This window comes from Crocuta crocuta, unplaced genomic scaffold (assembly GCF_008692635.1).
Source record: "Crocuta crocuta isolate KB4526 unplaced genomic scaffold, BGI_CrCroc_1.0 scaffold77, whole genome shotgun sequence".
Lineage (NCBI taxonomy): Eukaryota > Metazoa > Chordata > Mammalia > Carnivora > Hyaenidae > Crocuta > Crocuta crocuta.
In genome coordinates, this window is record NW_027532172.1 from 4,074,936 (window position 1) to 4,096,116 (window position 21,181).

Below are 21,181 nucleotides of genomic sequence, written 5' to 3' on the forward strand. Positions count from 1 at the left end.
TCCTTTGGGTTTGGATCAGAGATGTGTCTACTCAATGTTTCTGAGCGCAATCACATCACAAGTCTTCCATTTGCAACCCCTTAAAGATATTCTGGTACGTTCACAAAATATTTGTATGAGCCACTGAGACTACAGTAAAAGCTACTGCTATAGCATCCCGTCACTGGAGAAAAGGCTCACTGAATTTATGTATTGAAAAGCTCAGAGGCACCTGGGTGGCTCGGTCGGTGAAGTGGCCAACTCCCGGTTTTTCGCCTCAGGTCATGATCTCGCGGTTTCGTGAGTTAGAGCCCCATATTGGGTAGGTTCGGCTTGGGATTCTGCTCTGCTTGGGATTCTCTGTCTCTCTCTCTCTCTCTGGCCCTCCCCCACTCGCCCTTTCTCCATGTCTCTCAAGATAAATAAATAAACTATAAAAAAACTGTTAGGCTCCAAGTCCCAAGCCTGGCCACTGCCACTGTCAGATCCATGGCGCCATCTGGAGGTGAAATATATTCTTGGTGATTGAGGAGGATTCTCCCAGCCACCTACCCACCCCCTGCCCAAAAAGTGACGGCCAGCATCCACAGGAATGGGATTACAATTTCGAGTTGTGGATAGTTGCTGTGACTCACTAAGTGGTTATCACTGGTGAATACTGAAAAACCTATGCTTTGGTTTATCTTTCACTTTCCTAGTGGGGAGTAACACTGCAATACTGCTTTGTCTTTGCCATTTCTAAGGCGGCAATCAAAGAGGAAAGTGAAATGTGAGACGTGATGACAGCCGGGAGCAGGGGAGAGGGTGGTGGCTACAGGGAAGAAAGAGAAGGCTTCCCCATCAAACTGAATTGTAGAAGGGACTCAAGAGACCACTTACTCTCCCCATTTGATTCGAAGGATGAGGCCGACGCTGGCCCCAGACCACAGGGAGGGGCCCAGCAGGGCTGAGGCCAGACAGCCTCCTGCCAGCCTCCACTGTCTGCAGGGGCTTGTGGGCGGGGAGGAGCAGCCCATTAGCGGACCCCCAGGCTGCCCGCTGGCTCTGCTGAGACAGGCCTCAGCTGGCCCCTTAGAAATCACTGCCAAGATGCCAGGGGGGAGGGACCGAGGGCGAGTCCCGGTCCTGGCGAAGCTCGGCCACCGCACTCACCTGAAAGCCCCATTGTAGCCAAAGTATCTCTCAGTGCTGTTGGCCACACACTTGTTCTCACCCTTTTCGTCGCCAACGCACAGCGCACAGAGACTGGAGCTCAGTTCGGCCCCGGGGGCACAGCTCTGACTGAAGAATTCATCTGCGGAGAAGGAACACGGAAGTCAGCTCTTCCTACCGGAGTTGAGATAAAAGACCTTTACCCAGCAGGCGACGCAAGTGGGTCTGGGCTCATCACATCGCCCAGGGCAGACAGAGCTCGCTCGCTGTCGCCAACGGCAGCATGCCACCATGCCACCACCCACCGAGGGCCCGCCGGGAATCAGAGAAGCTTCTCACTGCAGGACCGATGGCAAACCTGACTGCGGCCGGCGAAGAGGGTCTGTCACCACTAGAGAGAGGGCCCCGTCATTACAGCCTTGAGCTGGGGACTCAGCTGGTGAACCTGGCGGTGCCCCATAGGATCTGATGTTCCCTCTCCTCAGAAATAAAAACCCTGCGGCCCCAGGCTCCCGGTCCCTGAGAGTAAAGACCAGCCTTCCCAGCCGCCCCGTGCCTCGTTGAGCCGTGTGGCTGGGAAGGCGCCAGTGAGACTCACGCAGGAGTGCTGGGTGCCAGCACCTGGGGAACACCCTTAAAAGACAGTTGGCACCGGCCTTTCGCCTCTTCCTCTCTTCCCCTCCTCATTCTCCACGTGGGAAGCAGAAGCGGGAACTAGACCTCCATGGGCCCTGAGGCGGCCACGGGGGTTGGACAGAGCAACGACAGCGAGTGCTAGGGGTGCGGACCAGAGCCGCACGGAAGCCCGCCAGAGCCGGGATCCAAATCCATTCCAAATGCAGGAGGGCCCCGCACGAGAGGTGCGCCCCGGCGGGAACGTGCCACGTACGCCCATCTAACCAGGCCCGCCACAGGTAGGGCATGGGGTGTGAGCCTGCGTGTGGTGGGGAGAGAAGGCCCCAGAAGCAGGTGAGCCAGAACCCTTGAGGCCTTATGTGGTTTCCTTGCAACGTGGGGCAAGAAGTCATGAGGCAGGCGGGGGCCTTTCCCCAAGTTAGGAAGCCAGAGCCTATGCGAAATTTGGATCGGGAGCTCCAAGAGATTAAAAATAATAACAATAACAGCTCTACTTCTCAAAACCTGCCTCTACTCTGAGGGTGCAGAGAAACAGACTGATACTCCAGTAGTTTTATCTTGGGCTGGGGTGGCTGGGGCGCGGGAAGTGCTGGGTAGAGACCCACTCAGTGTTGTAGGAGGGAGCCACACAGAGAACGCTTCTACCCCGAAAGCAGCCTGTGCGCCACAGTCAGCCTGCACATCCCCGCCCCCGCCATTCCCTGAGGTTCCTCAGCTAGAAGTGTCTACCGCCCACGACGCCCCCCGGCCTTACCAAATTTGCAGGAGCCCGTCCGGTTGAAGAGCAGGCCCATGGGGATGTTCCAGCCGGCAGTCCTGCCCAGGCCGGTGTGGCAAGACTTCCTGCCTCTCAGAGAATTCCAGGTGATATCGGCATCCGATTTCCTGACAACTGCCACAGCAAGGTAACCTTGAACAACAGAAGAGCAGGCCTTAACCTCCAGGGGGCCTGGCATTGGACTTTAGGGCACCCGTCTGCAACTCAAGCCAAACAAAGCCACGAGGCATCGCCAGGCAACAATGCCCTCAGGTATCTGGCTATTGGCAGAAGCTTCAGCTGCTGTTCTATGGGGAGGTAAGAACAATCTAGACTATGAATTGAGATAAGAAAAGCTGATCTTTAATGCTTATTTTTGAGGTGAGGAGGGGCAGAGAGAGAGGGAGACACAGAATCAGAAACAGGCTCCAGGCTCTGAGCTGTCAGCACAGAGCCCAACATGGGGCTCGAACCCACAAACCGTGAGATCATGACCTGAGCTGAAATCGGATGCTCAACCTACTGAGCCACCCAGGCGCCCTAGGAAAAGCTGATCCTTTAAGTGAGTGCTAGGGATTGTCCTTGGCCAGGCACACATTGTGAGCTACTAAGTTAGACATGAGCGACTGAAGCAAAAAACACTGAACAAGTGTGACCCCAATGGTACACAAATCACCAACTGCAACAGGCATCAGGCCAGAGCCATGATGGCCACCAGACTAAGGGCTGTGCCGGGTCAGGGGCTGTGTCTCCAAGGACCTCCCTGTGCTGAGTCCGAACCAGCTGTGCACCGAGAGAGGGTCGACATGGTGGCAATCCCTGTCCTGGTAGCACGGCGTTGACAGATCCGGCTGTGGGTGGGCACGGAGCGAGCCCAGGCTCTGGCGGGAGGCGGGGCAATGCTCAGAGCACAGGATCCAGCACAGGAAACGAGGTTCAAGGCCAGGATCCACCACAGTATCATCTATGGCTGTGAGTGAGGCCCGGGGTACTTCGGGAGTCTCCCCCGGCCTCTGGTTCCTCATCCCTACGGGACAGGGATGTAACATCCTCCTTCCACAGGGCCAGAACGCGATGAAGAATTCTGAAAGTTCTCTGCCAAGTGTGAAGGGCAGTAGAACATTAATTACACTTACTCATCTACGAATTATTTGCCTCTTCAAAAGAACTCATGGCTTCTATGGCTGTATCTCTTTCTGTGAGGTTGGTTTATTTTGTTTTTTTTTTGAAGTGCCTTCCACCTCCTCCTCTGGCAATGAGAACTTACCCATGACCCTGAAATTAGCAGATTCCAACTCACCTTCCCTTCGTCTGTCCTCACACCGTCCATTATTAGGTGCCTGTGATTCTGAAAGGAACAAAAACAAGCAAAATGTCATTAAACACTCAGCTTTATTAAGAAGCCACAAACGCTTAAATCTCAGTGATGCAGGATCCAATCCAAAGAGACCGTCCAGGAATCCCATGCAGCAGAAAGGCATATATGTGTGAATTCACCAAAAGACACAGACACAGATGCTCACGGGAGCACATTCACAACAGCCACCAACCGGAAATGACACAGATGCCTCTCCCCGGGAAAATGGACAGATAACTAATAGAGTCACACCACAGAATACACATACACCATACAGCAACGAGATTCAATATTCTTTGGATGAATCGCACGGCCATAACACTGAGCAAGAGACGTACAAAGCACATGCCTTGTGTATAAGGTTTAAAAACAGGCAGAATTGGGGCACCTGGGGGGGCTCAGTCGGTTAAGCGTCTGACTTTGGCTCAGGTCACGATCCCGCCGTTGGTGAGTTCGAGCCCCGCGACGGGCTCTGTGCTGACAGCTCAGAGCCTGGAGGCTGCTTCGGATTCTTTGTCTCCCTCTCTCTGCCCCTCCCCCAGTTGCACTCTGTCTCCATCTCCCTCTCAAGAAATGAATAAAAGTTTTTTAAAAAATTTAAAAACAGGCAGAATTGATCTCTGCGGTTTGAAGCCAGGGGTTACTACCCTCGCTGGAGTATGGGGGCTGGTGGCAAGAGTGTTCCCGGGGCCATCTGGAACTTGCTGTGTCTTGATCTGGCCACTGGTGCATGGAGACGTACCAGTTTGTGACATGTCACTGAGTTGCACTCATGGGCCCTTTTCTGTATGTATATTATATTTGACTAAAATCCTGTTTTAAATGAAGCAGAGGAAACCGATCTGTGCTTTGTCACCTCTCACAGCAGGCCAGGTGGGTGAAAGTCTCTTTCATCTATTCTCTCCCCCTGACTCCCCTGTTTGAATGCATCCGTCCATCTCAGCATCTCCACCTGGGCCCACCAAGTGGAGTTACTACTCCCATGGGCCAGACGGAATAAACCAGAGAGGACACCCTCCCCGCAACACCGACTTACTTTGGTTCTCCGCCAGGACAGGCACCAAACCACACTTGCCAGCGACATAGATCAGGCCTCCATCCAGGCTCAGGGCGTCAGCTTCTCCTTTCTGCAAAACCAAAGCCCACCACAAACATTCAGAACGCCCGTGCGCAGCCTGCTTGGTGTCCCCGGGTCGCGATCACCACCACCACCACACCCCCCTGCGGAGCCCGCCCACCTACCAGGATCAGGGCGATGCAGTCCTCGCCCGTGGGTGCCGATTCGCACGTCACGTTCCCGTGGCTCGCGAGACTCCACTGCTGGCACTTGCTCTCCTCCTCTTTGCCCACCGCGCACCAAGCAACGCGCTGGCGCCGCTCCTCCACTTCCGAAGCCTCTGCGCACAGGGACACAGGTCGTGGGGCCAGAGCCTGGTGGGGACACCCAGGCGCCGCCCACTGCCCTGAAGCCCAGTGCGGGGCACCTGCCGCTCTCCCCCTCCACTCTGAGCAGCCCAACCCCTTCTCCAGGCGCGGTCACCCCGGGCCTCCTATTTCCGTTCCTTTGGAGACTTCTCTGGCTTCTAACCCACCCTTCAAGCCCTGGTGGCAGTGACTTGCCCACGGGATAAAATCTCCAGGACATGGACAGTGGCAGCCCAAGAGATGGCCTAGGGGACGTTGAGCACAGCCCTGACCTCCCCTAAGTCCATCACCACCATTAACTGGGTCCTGATTCCGGCTGACTCCACCTCAGTACCCCCGGGAGAGGAGGAGCCATGGCTGAGCTGGCCCCCTGTGGTCTCCCGGTCAAGTCCAGGGCCCCAGCCCAGAGCTTCGTTCACCAGGTCTCCAGATTCATCCCAGGAGGGGCCCCCATTCTCTTGGTTCGTGTGCATATTTCTTACTTCATAAGGAGGCAATTTGATGTTTCTGTCCTGGCCACGGAACCAGGGACATATAGCGGCATTAACTGGGTGTCTGTCACATTAGTTTGGAGACTCCCGGCATGTTAAAATGCCCTGGCTTGGTTGACAGTACACTGGCATCTGCCTCAAATGGAAAGGAGGCCACTTCAGAGCAGGGCTGCGCTGCCGGAGGGGAGAGTCCTTTCTGGAAGGCCTCACCCTGGGCTTAGCGCCCCCACCAGCCTGACCCCAGGGCCTGCCGGGCCTCACTCACTTTCCCTCAGGCCCAGGATGGCAGTGAGGTAGTTGAAGCCAAGGTACAGGCCAGCATCGACCTTCGAGGGGACGCTCAAAAACCCAATGGCCGAGTCTTTGAACAGCAGATCCTTCATCCCTTCAGGGGAACCAAAGAGCTGGAACGCAGATGACTTTTCTTTTCCAAATTTTTCCTAATTAAGGGGAAATGGAAGTACAGTGTCAGAGGGACATGGAGAGGGAAGAAAAGCACAATGTTGAAACACAGTATCTGGAGCGTGGGGCTGATGCTGACGGTGGGGACCTTGGTTCCCTTCCTTGTGTGCAGGGACTGGCCCCATGGCTCATTCAGCCGTGGCTTCAAAAGTTGCTAGGGTCCAGGCACCTCCGGGTCCTGAGAATATTGCCTCATCCTGCCCCCTGCTGCTGCTCCAGCCGCTGAGACAGCGCTCATCAGTAACCCGGAGAGACCTTTACTGGCTCTGCTGGCCAGGGCACACCGAATTTGTTAACTTTTGTGCAGAGAGGCTGCACAAAAGAGAGAAGTCTAGGGACTTCTAGAGCAACAGGAAATTCTGGAAGGAAGGAACCTCCCCACAGCAAATCCAAGCCAGTGGGGAGGGCCTCAGGGGGCTGGGGGAGGTAGACACCTGCGCCTTTTGGAGAAGCTTCCAGATCAAGTCCTCCTTGCCATTTACACTTCGGGCCACAACAGCGTGAGAAGGGATCCGGGCCAGGTGACAATCCTTGAATGCATCCACTGGCTTCCGAGTGTTGTCTAGGCAGAGCAGCTCGTACTTGTCCTGGTCGGTCTTGTTTGGCAGGGTCTCTGGGGGAAAGGTGGAGGCGGAGGGGAACCCAGATGAGCCCACTGTAGGCATTAACCGTGAGCTGTAGTTCCCCTTCCCCCACATCGTGAGCTAGAGGAGACATCATACAAAACTGGGGTAGGGGGCCAGAAGGGTAGTGGATTGCTCCAGGACTCTCCAAAAAGTAAAGATAGTAGCCAGAAAGCCTTGGGGGCCCGGTGTTCTCTGGATCATAGAGGCTGCTCTGGGATTGTTGCACCTGCTGCCTGGTCAGCGAAGGAGGCTGAACCAGACCCCATCTGTTTCTATGGCAACCCCTCCTAGGAAAGGGTCTCAGGGCAGAGGCAATCCCAGTGCACCAGCCAGGGGGCACTGCCTTACCCACCTCTCTAGAAAGAATAAACAATTACAAACATTTTTAAGGCAGGATGTACAGTTGAATCACTTCCCAACATGAGGTGTTATCAAAAGAAGGGAAAAGTCTGTTTTTATGAGTGAGGTCAGCCCAATGTGGAAGTGTTAATGTATCTCAGATAGAAGCATGTATAGTGACCATATGTAAAGTGACAGGAACCTGCCCAAGTCATTTTATGAGATTAGTACAACTTTGATCTCAAAATCAGAGAGAGCAATACAAGAGAGAAGAATTACAGGAAGAATACCTCAGCAGAGTATTTTGAAAACTGATAGATCAGGATTAAGGCTTATCAGTTTATTCCATTAACAAAAGAATGGTCAACCGTCCAAAAAAGCCAAAATATTCCATATTATTATTAATAAGCACCATGAGATAATCTTAACAGATGCAGAAAAAGCATGTGTATGTTCAACATCTAGTTGTGGTTGGGTTTTTTTGTTTGTTTCAGGAAACTAGTAATATGGAGAATTTGGTAACATTCTTGAACTTGGCAAATACCATTTATCAAAATAGCTACAGCAAAAGCATATCAACAGAAGAAAATGTAAGCATTCACTTCAAAATCAGGAACAAAGCAAAAATGTCAGCTGTCATATTGCCAACACAGTGCCGGATGGCCTGGTATACACACAACTGACAAAAGAAAGGAGATGTAACCACCGGAAGGAAGAAGACAAAGTTTATTTAAAGATGATGTGATCCATGGGGGGTGCCTGGATGGCTCAGTCCGTTGAGCGTCTGACTCGATTTCTGCTCAGGTCATGATCTCAACAGTTGTGAGACCGAGCTCCGTGCTGGGTGTGGAGCCTGCTTGGGATTCTCTCTCTCCCTCTCCCTGTGCTCTTCTCCCACCCCTCAAAAGCTAAAATTAAAAAGTAAAGATGATGTGGTCATCTACATAGAAAAGCCAACAAAACCAAGGAAGAAGGAATAAAACCAATAATGGTATCCAGCAAGGTAGCACTTCCAAAATCAAGTATTATTCTCATTAGCAACAGCCAAGCAGAAGCTAATATAGAATATCAGAGACTATAATAGCAACCCAAACCATTAAGGCTAGTAACCAACCGCACACAAAGAAATGCAAAAGACAAACAAAGAGAAATTTTGTAAGTTCTATTAAAGGACGTAAAAAGAGGTATGATCAAAGGAGGAAGATTTATCACGATCAGGGATTGGAGAATTTAACATAGGAATATAGTTCCCCATGGACCAATTTAAACTCAAAACAATTCTAATTAAATTTAAAATGTGACGTTTTTAGAAATCCAGCAAAATAACTCTACACTTTTAGTTTTAAAAAATCTGAAAATGAACAGCAAAGTGTAACGTGAGAAATGTCTCCACCAATCCCACCTCTGCTCCCCACGGGATACCCAGATATTAAGGGTGCAGGCTTGGGTAAGAAAAACAGAAAAATACAAATACACCAGAGAAACAAAATAGCTCAGAAACAGATCCATAGCTATGTGTAAACTTGAAGTGGCTCCATATATAGGGTGGAATTTTTTTTTAAGTTCATTTATTTTGAGAAAGAAAGAGAGTATGTGTGCATGAGTGAGTGGGGTGGAGGGTTAGGGAATCCCAAGCATGGCTGTCAGTGCAGAGCCCGACACGGGGCTCCAGCAAACAAACAGAAATCGTGACTTGAGCCAAGATCAAGAGTCAGATGCTTAACTGAGCCAGCTGGATGCCCCTAAGAGGGCATCTTTAAAAGACCCCATAAGCACAAACCAACAAGATAAAACTGATGGACTTAAGCCTATCAATATCAAGGACTTCTGTTCCACAAAAGGTGCTATTGACCAAAACATTTTTTAACCAAGAAAAGATCTTCCTAAAGTCTAGAATCAACAATGCCTTGATATCTAAATAGGAAGAACACCAGGGCTCCTGGGTGGCTCGGTCATTTAAGTGTCCGACTCTTGATCTCAGCTTAGGTCATGATCTCACGGTCTGTGGGTCTGACCCTCACATTGAGCTCTGCACCAACATCACAGAGCCTGCTTGGGATTCTCTCCCTGTCTCTCTCTCTCTCTCTGCCCCTCCCCCACTCACTCTTGCCCTCTTTCAAAATAAATAAATAAACTTAAAAAGGAAAGAATGCCTTTCCTTTAATCAAAATCATGAAGAAACAGGCATTAAAGTCAATAGAAAAATAATCAAGGTTATAAAATGACTAGTAAACATATTGAGATGGTCAATGCAAGCCTATTTCTGGAGGTCCCGGGTCAGTGGGGTGGGTCTGTCTCTGGTGGTCCTGGTAAGAATGTGTTCAGCCTGTGCATGCCCAGAAATGTGCATCAGTGTGTGGTGTTTCAGGAATCTTCTCCTGCAGGACAGTCAGAGGACACAGAGGAGAGCTGGGTCATGGAGCTGTTTGTGGTAGAGGGAAGGACAAGATGATCTAAGGTGATAGATAAGTAAAAGCTGATGGACCAGTTCCGAGGAGCATTCCTCAGCCGTTGGAACCACTGAATGAGACATACGCACAACACAGGTAAATCTCCAAAACAAACTGCTGAGCGGACAATCTTGGCAGCAGCAAGGTCTCTAATGCTCAAACTTCTGTGGGCTTAGAACCCAAAAGCCCACGTCAAGTACCAAGGCGGGGGTATCTCTGAGGAAAAGCGAGGTGGTGGGCATTAAGGGATTTAGAGAAAATTCATGCTTTAAAATGGGAAACAAGGGGCGCCTGGGTAGCTCAGTTGGTTAAGCATCCAACTTTGGCTCAGGTCATGATCTCATGGTTTGTGAGTTCAAGCCCTGCATTGGGCTCTGTGTTGACAGTTCGGGGCCTGGAGCCTGTTTCAGATTCTGTGTCTCCCTCGGTCTCTCTCTTTCTCTCTCTCTCTCTGCCCCTCACCCACTCATGCTCTGTCTCTCTCTTTCTCTCTCTCTCAAAATTAAATAAACCCTAAAAAAAATTTTAATAAAAAAAGAATAATAAAATAGGGGCTCCTGGGTGGCTCAGTCGGCTTGGTCATGATCTCATGGTTTGGGAGTTTGAGCCCTGTGTCAGGTTCTGTGCTGACAGCTCAGAGCCTGGAGCCTGCTTCAGATTCTGTCTCCCTCTCTTTCTGCCCTCCTCCACTTGTGCTTTATCTCTCTCTCTCTCTCTCTCTCTCTTTCAAAAGTAAATAAACACTAAAAATGTGTTAAATAAAATAAAAGTAAAATAGGAAATAACATCAAATAAGAGGCATGGCCCGTAGGGAAGCTTGATAATCACGTGCCAAGAAGAGGGGAGTCCAGTTAGCTCAATACTCAGAATTACGGGAAAATAAAATAAAAGGGGGCAGTACCCACATCTCTTCTCCCGCCTCTTACCAAACACTGTACTGTGCCTGACAAACGCCACATCTCCAGCCCCTTCTTGCAGACACCTGTGAGATGAGAAAGCCCCAGAAGGGTCAGCACGGTCAGCAGCCGTCCTCAGCCTCTTCTTCATGCCTCCTGGGGGAGCGGGGCACTGGGACCCACCTCCTCTGAGGCTTTGGAGCCACCCATCTGGGAGGGCGGCGGGAAGCACCCCCGGGTAGACTGTGAGGGAGGATGGCCCAGGGGCTGGCCAGCGACCCCCGCCTCCCACCTTGGGGGCTGAAGGGCAAAGCGGGTCTTTCTATATAAAAGGGTCTGAAGCCTCTATATCCTTGAGCAGGTGGTTCTTTCTCCCAGGACCGAGTGGGCAAATGTGCGCTGGCTGGCGGCCAAGCGTCTGCCAAAAGGCCTGAGCTCAGGAGGCAGATGTGGGGAGAGAGGTAGGTCAGCCTCAGCACAGGGGTGGGGGGGATGGGAGTGGTGGTGCCGGGGGTGCAGGGGGCAGTCGGGCAGAGCTCACTGTCTCCCGGCTGGATGAGATGCCTGCACAGGGCAGACCCCATCAGCCCGGACACTCCAGCTGTCCTTCCGGCAGCGAGGGACTGGTCGGCTCCCGACAAGACCCCATCAGTCCCTCTGTGGGTAGGGAGAGGGCAGGGGAGCCCAGGATGTCCCAGCCCAAACAAAGCCAGAGTCAGGTCTCTACGGGGACAAGGAATGACCACTGTCGGGGTGATGGCTCACAGGCTGGAGCAGAAGTGAGGGGCACGTGGGGGNGCCGGTGCCCTCTTTGGACCCGGTATGTCCATCTGCCCACCAGGAGGAGACAGGACTTGCTCTGTGGCCCCTGTCAGCAGGCTGGGCTGCGTTTGGGACCAGAGGAAAGGCGCCCTGGCCTGAGGACACATGGTGCTCAGGCCACTGGGGAGAAGACGGCCTTCTCACTCACCTGAAGGCGCCAGCGTAGCCGAAGTATGGCTCTTGGGAGGAGCAGGCACATTTATTTTCCCCCGTCCCCGCACACAGGCCACACAGGTTGGGGTACTCTTTTCCATCCGCGCAGGGCACACAACTGGCAGAGAAGAAACTGGCCACCGCTGTTGAACGCAGAGAAATAGACCACAGAGTGTGAGCCAGTCTGGCCACAGCTCATCGCACCTCCCAGGGATGAGACCACAAACTGGGGAGGGGCAGAGAGAGAGAGGGAGACAGAGCCCATCCTCCACCTCTGTGGGACAGCCTCACCCCTGCGGGACAGCCTTGTGTGTGAGGCTGGGAGCCCAGAGACGCACCCTGGCCGACAACAGACTCAGCTGCCGCCTCCCAAGGGCCGCTGGTGCGGTGGGCACGCTGGGGTTCATCACACATGTTTGCAAAGTGGCCTGCGTGTGCAACCCCGCCCAGAGATCGGCCATAATCCTCCCACCATCTTACCTTTCTCAAGGGGCTCGGGTGGCCCTGTCCAGTTTAAGAATGGGCGAAGTATCCCCATAGGGATGTTCCATCCGGCGGACCTGCCAAGGCCTGTGTGGCAGGACTTCACGCCTTGAAGTTGGTTCAGCTGGAAGTTGGTTCCCTTCTTTGTGATGGCCACAGCATAATAGTGGCTTTGGGGCTCTGCAAAGGGACAGAGAGAATTGAAAGCTCTTATCCCAAACCAGAGGGAGAAAAACAGCCCAACTTGACCTTGCCCTGGTGGAAAGGGGAGCGATAGGCTGCCTTTTCCTCAGACCTGCTCTATTTCCCCAGGGAGCACACGAGTGTCCTCCCGAACTGGGTCAGCATCAGGCCAAGGGAGCCCAGGGACTCTGTTCTCAGCAAGCCAAATGGTGTCTGAGACCCCACCTCTAGATCCATCCATTCTGGCTGCACAGAGCCCAGGGCCAAGGCCAGGGCCACCCCAGCTTCTGGGTCTCCAGGGAGAACTCACCCTCTTGGGTCCCATAGACCTCAGCCGCTATAGGGCGCAGTTTATTGGGGTCCAGGCCAGCCTCGAACACCAGACCACTGTCAAGGGTCACAGCATCTGCCTTGTTTGCCTGAAAGCAAAGAGGCCAGACCAGCTGCAGGAGAGAGCCCGCCCTAACCCAGGCAATCGGGTTTCAGGAGGTCAGAAAGATCTAGAAGGATCTTCAAAAGGCTTGAAGGATCTTCAGAACGGTCACCTTTGGGTCATATTCACTCATGTTCGCTTGGTTGGACGAGCCAAAGTTCCCTTTTTTGAAGGCAATGGCATCAGCCCAATAGCTTTAACTACCAAGGTTGGCGTATTGTCTCTTTCTCATGAGCCTCCCTGCCTGTATCACCTCATTGCTCCTGCTCTTCACAGTCATTTACATTTACAGTTGTTTATTCTCGGGGCACCGGGGTGCCCCAGTCAGTTGAACATCCAACTCTTGACTTCTGCTTAGGTCATGACAAGGGTCATGGGATCGAGCCCTATGTCAGGCTTCAAGAGGATCCTGAGTGTGGAGCCTGCTTGGAATTCTCTGTTTCTCTCTCTCCCTCTCTCTCTCTCTCTCACTCCCCCCACCTCTCTCTCTCCTTCCTCTTCACCCCTCTCCCCTGCTCATTTTCTCTCTCTCTATCAAATAAATTAATACAAGTAATAATAAATGAAGTTGTTTATTCTAGATGCTTTCCCTAGAAAGCCCTATACTGATTTCTTTTGAGTTCTTTTTTACTGAATAGAAAATATAACTCTTCTGCTACCTTAAAATTATCATAATAAACCATGTTCTCCTTAGCATATCACCTCTCATATACTTCCACATTTCTTATATTTGCCATCTGGTACAGATAATGTGTTGTGGACTGCTTCATTCCTCTAAAACGGCATGTGTTTTCATACTTCTGCAGGGCTTTTATTGATTTTAGTGACTTCATAATATTTTATCATAATGTTGTGGTTCTACAATTTGCCAGATAACTCCTCAGATGCTCAGCACTTGCTTTTTGCTATAAAATTTATGCTTGCATCGATAGCTTTGCCCTCATAGAATTTTTCCTTCTGATGCCCTATTGCCTCGGGATAGGCATCTGAGGGTAGAATCACTCAGACAATAGCATGTTTATCTTGGTGGCCCTGGCTGCTCTTGCTACTCTGCTTTCCAGAAGATTCGCAATGCCAATTTGGAAGGCCACCAGCCACGAAGATAGTTTCGCTATAAAATCACCAGCAAGGCAGGCTTTTGTTTTATTGCCATTACTTTGGAAAATGTAAGTGCTGGGGCGTCTGGGTGGCTGAGTCCATTAAGTGACTGACTCAGTTTTTTCTCAGGTCAAGATTTCACAGTTTGTGAGTTTGAGCCCCACGTTGGGCACTGCACTGGCAGCATGGAGCCTGCTTGGGATTCTCTCTCTCTATCTGCCCCGTCCCTGCTTAAGTTGTCTCTGTCTCTCTCAAAATAAATAAATAAACTTAAAAAAAAGAAAATGCAAGTTCTAACAGATTGCTTACACTTGCATTCCCCCGGTTACTAAATTTTGTTATTTTTAATAATTATAAACTTCCTCTTAGTGATACTCTGTTCATACCATTTTTCATTTATAACCCTACATTACTTAACCAAATTGAATTAGTTCTTTATAGAGTATACAGTACATAACAATCACTTGTCAGAGCTGGTGCATAGTCATTGTGGTATTTTCTAAACTTTCTGTTTAATTTTTGTTTAATTTTTTAATGTTTATTTACTTATTTTGTTGTTAGTGCAGAGCCCGACCTGGGGCTCGAACTCATGAGTGGTGAGATCAGGGCCTGAGCTGAAATCAAAAGTCAGATGCTTAACCCACTGAACCACCCAGGTAGCCCTGTTTAAATGTTTTTAATGGCTATTGGGGCGCCTGGGTGGCTCAATCAGTTAAGCGTCCGGCTTCGGCTCAGGTCACGATCTCATGGCTTCTGAGTTCAAGCCCCTGCGTCAGACTCTGTGCTGACGGCTAGCTTAGAGCCTGGAGCCTGCTTCCGATTCTGTGTCTCTCTATCTCTGCCCCTCACATGTTCACACTCTGTCTCTCTCTCTCAAAAATAATTTTTTTTCAGTAAACATTAAAAAATTTTTAACGTTTTTAATGGCTATAAGTTAAATTTTTTTATATTCTTAAATCTGCCCGTTTTCTTCACAATTTAGTTCTTTGCTTAAAAGCTACGAGAGTTCTCTTTCCTCTATATTTCTGTAAATTAACCTGTCCCCTGGTTCTCTGATAATACACATTTTATTTCCAACCATGTCATCTGTCTCAACTTTGTTTTGATGTGTGGCCCGCAGAACTGGTTTCAAATGGAGCTTTTATTAAAAAGGCAGATTTTGCAATCTTATCACAGATAATCAGTTGAATTGGTTACAATGCGGTCTAAGAATCTGCATTTTAAACCAGCAGGGTATGCTGGTGCTGTTTTTCCCCAGGCCACAGTTGTAAAATAATAGCCTAAAACCTTGTTCAAACTACATTTTTTTTCTCTTAAGGGATAACCCTCGATATTATTAGGAACTTTTTAATTTATTTTTTTAATGTTTTATTTATTTCTGAGAGACAGAGAGAGACAGCGTGAGTAGGGGAGGATCAGAGAGAGAGGGAGACACAGAATCTGAAGCAGGCTCCAGGCTCTGAGCTGTCAGCAAAGAGCCCGATGCGGGCCCGAACCTACCGACCGCAAGATCATGACCTGAGCCAAAGTGGGACGCTTAAGTGACTCAGCCAGCCAGGCACCCCTATTAGGAACTTTTACCCAAATTACCCACTCTGTGCTAGAGTCAAGTACGTACAACATGCACATAGCAGACGCAAAGGACATATATGTTGAGTGAACGAGTAAAATTTCAGTATAGATCTTATATCTCAAAAAACAAAAGGAATCTGAAATTATGCAGAAGTCATGATTCCCTTCTCTCTACCTCTGGAAATGTGTCGCACAAATGTCTTTCCAAAGCTTGGCACCCTGGCCGGCAGCTCCGACAAGTCGATATGGTAACTACGGATCGGCTGAACTTATTTTGCTCAGGGTTTGGCAGGAACAATCTTCGAGAGGTTTTACCTTTCGGAGGAACCCTGTCTTTTGCCAGTGTTACATACTCATTCAGTATGACTGAACGCTGTCATGCTGAATGTGTGCACAGCTGTTATTAAAAATTCACGTTGAGGGGCACCTGGGTGGCTTGGTTGGTTTAACCTCTGACTCTTGATTTTGACTCAGGTCTTATCTCTTCATTCTTGGAATAGGACCCCACGTCTGGCTTTGCACGGACAGCGCAGAGCCTGCTTGGGATTCTCTCTCTCTCCCTCTCTCTCTGCCCCTTCCCTGCTCATGCTCCCTCTCTTTCTCTCTCAAAATAAATAAATGAACATTTAAAAAAAAAAAGGAAAAAAATTCGTGTTGCAACCACAGTTTCCCCACACGTGGTGTCTCCACTTTAAAACGTTAATATCGGCTTTCAAAATACCCGTGTGTCCTATGTGGAAGGAGCACTCCCAGCCTATAGGTGCCCAGGAAGAAAAGCAGAGGAAGGAGGGGCAAATACATTTTTATTTTATTCCATTCCATTCCCTTCCATTCAGTTTGGTCCCAACCAATACACGGCACTGCCTCACCTTGATGGCCTGGATACATTCTTGGCGAGAGGTTTTCCTTGTGCAGGAGACAGTGGGACCACCCACCCTCTTCATATTCCGTTGGAATTTGGAGCATTTCGTTGCCTCTGCTTTCGATATGGTGCACCACCGAACATCTTTCCTCCGGGCGCCCAGACACAGTCCTGGGGGAAAGAAGCCAGGGAGCAAGGGCTCAACCACTGCCCGTGGGAGAGACCACCCACTTTCTGACAGACTTATCCAGGCTCCTCCGTCTCTCTGCTCCTCCTGTCTCCTCTCCATTCGGCCCCCAAGTCAGGCCGCTCTCCTCGAGTAGAAGCGTCTTGTTGTCTGGTGAGCATTCTCTGCGGGCTGGAGGGGTTGTGATTCTCAGCAAATGCAAGGAGACCAGTCAGAGACTCTGGATTATACCCCTTCCTGTCACCAACACATCTCCTACCTCTAAAAACTGATGATGCTCATTGGCCTCAGTTTGTGGAGCTCTACCACTTGCTTGTCCCACTTGGAGCCGGGAGGTGGGCACGAAAGGGATTCTTGCTACTGTTTTGTTAGTGTGGAAACTGGCTCTTGAGGAGGCTGAGAGACTGACTGCTCAGCAGTGGCAAAATCCAGCCTAGAATCTGGGTCTCTCTAGACTGTGGTGTCTACAAGAATCCCCCCCTCCAGCTGATGCCAAGGCAACTTAACCACACCCGACTCCTTGTCAGTAGCTACACTGAGTGGGTACCAAATGGGTCAGTGTGCCTGAGTTACCACCACTCGCCTCTGTATCAGAAGGTCTGACTCTCCTACCGAGCCTACCTTGCTGGTAGAATCGATGCAATTAGGAAGGAAGCTGGACCAGATGTGCTCACAGCTCTTAACCACCGCATGGTTGCCTGATAAATGGCATCTATGAAAAACTTATAGTTTTTCACCATTACATTAAAATGGTGAAAGACTGAATGCTTTCCCCAGAAGATGGAGTCTCCACCCTCAGTTTTCCTACTCATCATAATACTGGAGATCCTAACCACAGTAATAAGAAAATGCAACGGAAGTCATCGAGACCAGAAAGGAACCAGTAAAACTGTCTTCAGTTGCAGATGATGTGATCCTCTATGTAGAAAATCCTGAGGCGTGCACAGAATGCTATCAGAACTAATACACAAATATAACAAGGTCACAGGATTCAAGATCAATACGCAAAGAGCAATTGTATTTTTGCATATAAGGCTTGGATGATCCAAATATAAAACTAAGAAAACAATTCTATTCACAAGAGCATCAAAAAGAATTAAATACGTAGGGAAATATTTAACAAAACAATGCAAGATTTACACTGAAAATTAAAATTTTGCTGAAGAAATTAAAGATCTAAATAAATGGAGAAACATTTATGTTCATGCTTAATAAATTCAATATTGTTAAGATGGTAATTCTCCTTAAATTGATATAGAGAATCAGCACAAACCCTATCAAAATCCCAGCAGGCTGGGAGGAGGGGGAGGTTTGCAGGAATTGATGAGCAGATTCTACAATTTACGTAAGATACATAAGTTGATGTAAAATAGCCAAAATAATTCTATATAATTTATATTTATAGGCAAGCAATTTTGAAAAAGAATAAATCTCAACAAATTTTACTTCCTAAAACATACTTTAAAGCCAAAGTTCTCTAAACAGTGTGATATTAGTATAAAGATGAACTTATAGATCAATGGAACAGAATCCTTATATTTACACGCCATTGATATTAGACCAGGGCACTAAGGCCATTCATTGGCAGAAGGACAGTATGTTAACAAAGGGCGTTAGCACAACATACATCTGCACACAAAAAAAGATTAACTTAGAGCCCTACCTCACATCGTACACAGAAATGAACTCAAAGTGGATCATAGAATTTAGTGTAAGAGATAAAACAATTCAACTTTCAGAAGGAAACACAGGGGAAAACTTTGCAACCTTGGGAGAGGCAAAGTTTAATTAGCTATGACACCAAAAGCACAGTCCATAAATGAAAAAACTTGAGAAAGTGGCCTATCAAAATTCAAAACTTCTGTATTTCAAAAGACAGTTAAGAAAGAATGAAATCTGGCCACGTGTAGCAACATGGATGGACCTTGAGGGTGTTATGCTGAGTGAAATAAGTCAGGCAGAGAAGGACAGATACCATATGTTTGCACGTATAGGAGGACTAGGAGGAACTTAACGGAGGACCATGGGGAAGAAGAAGGGGGGAAATGGTGGGGGAGAGGGAGAGAGGCAAACCATGAGAGACTCTTGAATGCTGCGAACAAACTAAGGACTGATGGGTGTGGGGAGGGGAGGGGGGAGATGGGCATGGAGGAAGGCATTTGTGGGGATGAGCACTGGGTGTTATATGGAAACCAACTTGACAATAAACTATTTGTAAAAAAAAAAAAATAAATAAAAATAAAAATAAACATATAATGGATAAAATAGATAACCCCTAAAAAAAAGACAGTTAAGAAAATACAAACACAGGGGTGCCTGGGGGGCTCAGTCAGTTGAGCATCTGACTCTTGATGTCAGCTCAGGTCATAATCTCACAGTTTGTGAAATTGAGCCCCTAGTGGGGCTCTATGCTGGCAGCATGGAGTCTGCTTGGGATTGTCTCTCTTCCTCTCTCTGCCCCTCCCCTGCCTTGCTCTCTCTCTCTCTCTCTCTCAAAATAAATAAATAAACATTTTTTTAATAGGCAGATGAGGGGCGCCCGGGTGGCTCAGTAGGTTAATTGTCTGACTTCAGCTCAGGTCATGATCTCATGGTTTGTGAGTCTAAGCCCCACATCAGGCTCTGTCCAGGCAGCTCAGAGCCTGGAGCCTGCTTCAGATTCTGTGTCTCCCTCTCTCTCTACCCCTCCCCCACTTACACTCTGTCTCTCCCTCAAAAATAAATAAAAATTTTTTAAAAAATTTTAAATAGGCAGAAGATGTGACATTTCACCAAAGAAGATCTATGAATGGCTAACGAGTACATGAAAAGATGTTCAACACCGTTAGTCTTTAGGGAGGCTCAAATTAAAAGCGCAATGAGATATACATTTCACACCTACTGGGCATAGTTATAATAACTAAAACAGAGGATAACAAATGTTGGTGAGGATATGAAGACATGGGACCCCTTATACATTGCTAAGAATGGAAAGTGGTTGGAGCCACTTTGGGAAACAGGTTGGCAGCTTCTGAAAATGTTAAACGTTTTGACCCAGCAATTCCATGTCTAGATATAGACCCAAAAGAAAAAATATATGTCTCAGGAAGACTCCTGTGTAAATATTTACAGCAGCATTATTCAGAAAAGCCCCAAGCTGGAGACAACCTGAAAGTCCAGCCACTGGTGAATGAATGGCTAGGCAAATTGTGGTACATCCACGTGATAGAGTATTATTTGGCAGTAAAAGGGAAAGAGCTAGAGATATGCACTACAATATGAATGTGCCTCATTTATGCTTAAATGAAGGAAGCCAGACACAGGACACCACCTGCTGTACGATTCCACTTGTATGTGAAAGGTCTTCAAAGGCAAATTTGTAAAACAGAAAGTAATTAGCAATTGGCCTGACGCTGGGGTGAGAATGAAGAGTAACTAGAAATGGACACGAAGAATCTTATTACAGGTGTAGAAGTGTACTAAAACGATTTTACAGTGATGGTTGTGCTACTCGGTAAAATTCCTAAAAATCATCGAAGTGTACACTTGAAATAGGTGAATCTTATGATATGTAAAATATACCTCAATAAACACACACATGCACACACACACACTTGATTGCAAAAGCCGCTTTCCTACTTGGATATGCATTAGAGTGGAACTTTCAGCCCTCTGCTACCTCCTATTCATGAGCCAGCCCCTGCACAGTCAGACCCACCAAGGGATTTGAGGCTCCCTGGACGGGGGGGGACACAGTGCCTCTCCACTGGCCATAATCCCAGGAAATCCCAAAGGGTAGAATCTATCCCAATGCCCTCAGGGAACTGTCCTGCCGTAAACATTAATCTGGTCATATTCAGCCACTTGTGACCCAGTAGCATTTACTAGATGCCTTCTGTATACACAGCACTGTGTGTCATACAGAGGAACATGTAAGCACACAGGACAAGACCTCACCTCCCATCTGGAGAGAAAAAAGGCAAAAAAGGGGAAGCTAAGTATGACGGATGCTCTGGAAGAGACCAATGCCAGACCAGAAGTGAGCTCCCCAGGACCTCAGCCAGTAATGACGGCGGTGGCATTCCTGGAGGCGAGAACAACGGACTCCGTGTGCAGCTAATGTTGCAAGCACGTTTTATGGCAGGTTCTCTACTCAGCACTTCACATCTTCTCTGTCCATCGGTCCTTCCAACCCTCTACACTGTGAGTTCTGCTAATATCATTTCCAGGTGAGAAAATAGTGTCTTTAGCTAGTTACGTGGCTTGCCCAAGGCCCCACAGCTAATAAGTATTGGGGCTAGGATTTGAAGCTATGCACTCAGACACAACCCCCGCCTGCCCTACCACGAGGCTAGCCTGCCTGTTTGGGCTGGCTAAGTTAGAAGTGGGCTGCAGTAGAGATGGGACTAGTGAAGGATTTGGGGTCAGAGCATGGAAAGCCCTCCAAGCCGGTCGGAGGAGGTCTTACTCCAGAGGGAATAGGGCTCTCTCATGGAGAGTAGAATTAAGGGCTCTGCCGAGAATGAGGGAGGGGGTGGACTGAAGGCCAGGAACCAAGCAGAAAAGCACTGGGAATGGAAAAGTGACGGGAAAAGGGAGCTGGTGTCAGAAATTAGCTTGGTGACGGATGGGACCTGGGGGTGAAGAGGGAGAGCCAAACAGGAGACCATGCTTCAAGGTGGCGCAGGGCATGAACAGCAGCAGGAATGGGGAGCCCACGTGTGGGGCTCATTTCTTCCCTCGGCAAAGGCTGAACTGGGAGACAGAAGGACAACTGAGGGGTTTACCAAGATCCACAGTCCCCGCCCCCCAAACACGGCGGGAGTGGGGGGTGGGGGG

The 21,181-nt window shown here is 49.0% G+C and overlaps 1 protein-coding gene across 1 annotated transcript in view; it reads right to left on the reverse strand.

Annotated features, from left to right (window-relative positions):
* Nucleotides 1-21,181, reverse strand: part of LTF (lactotransferrin) — a 30,885-nt gene that overhangs the window by 8,803 nt on the left and 901 nt on the right. The window contains exons 2-13 of the mRNA XM_077777093.1: nt 16,184-16,347; nt 12,522-12,630; nt 12,026-12,208; nt 11,541-11,688; nt 10,601-10,656; nt 6,694-6,872; nt 6,063-6,237; nt 5,124-5,278; nt 4,918-5,008; nt 3,825-3,872; nt 2,522-2,677; nt 1,132-1,273 (exon numbers count right to left, since the gene is read on the reverse strand). Of these exons, the coding sequence (XP_077633219.1) occupies nt 1,132-1,273; nt 2,522-2,677; nt 3,825-3,872; nt 4,918-5,008; nt 5,124-5,278; nt 6,063-6,237; nt 6,694-6,872; nt 10,601-10,656; nt 11,541-11,688; nt 12,026-12,208; nt 12,522-12,630; nt 16,184-16,347 (1,606 nt within the window). The remainder of the gene's footprint in view (nt 1-1,131; nt 1,274-2,521; nt 2,678-3,824; nt 3,873-4,917; nt 5,009-5,123; nt 5,279-6,062; nt 6,238-6,693; nt 6,873-10,600; nt 10,657-11,540; nt 11,689-12,025; nt 12,209-12,521; nt 12,631-16,183; nt 16,348-21,181) is intronic.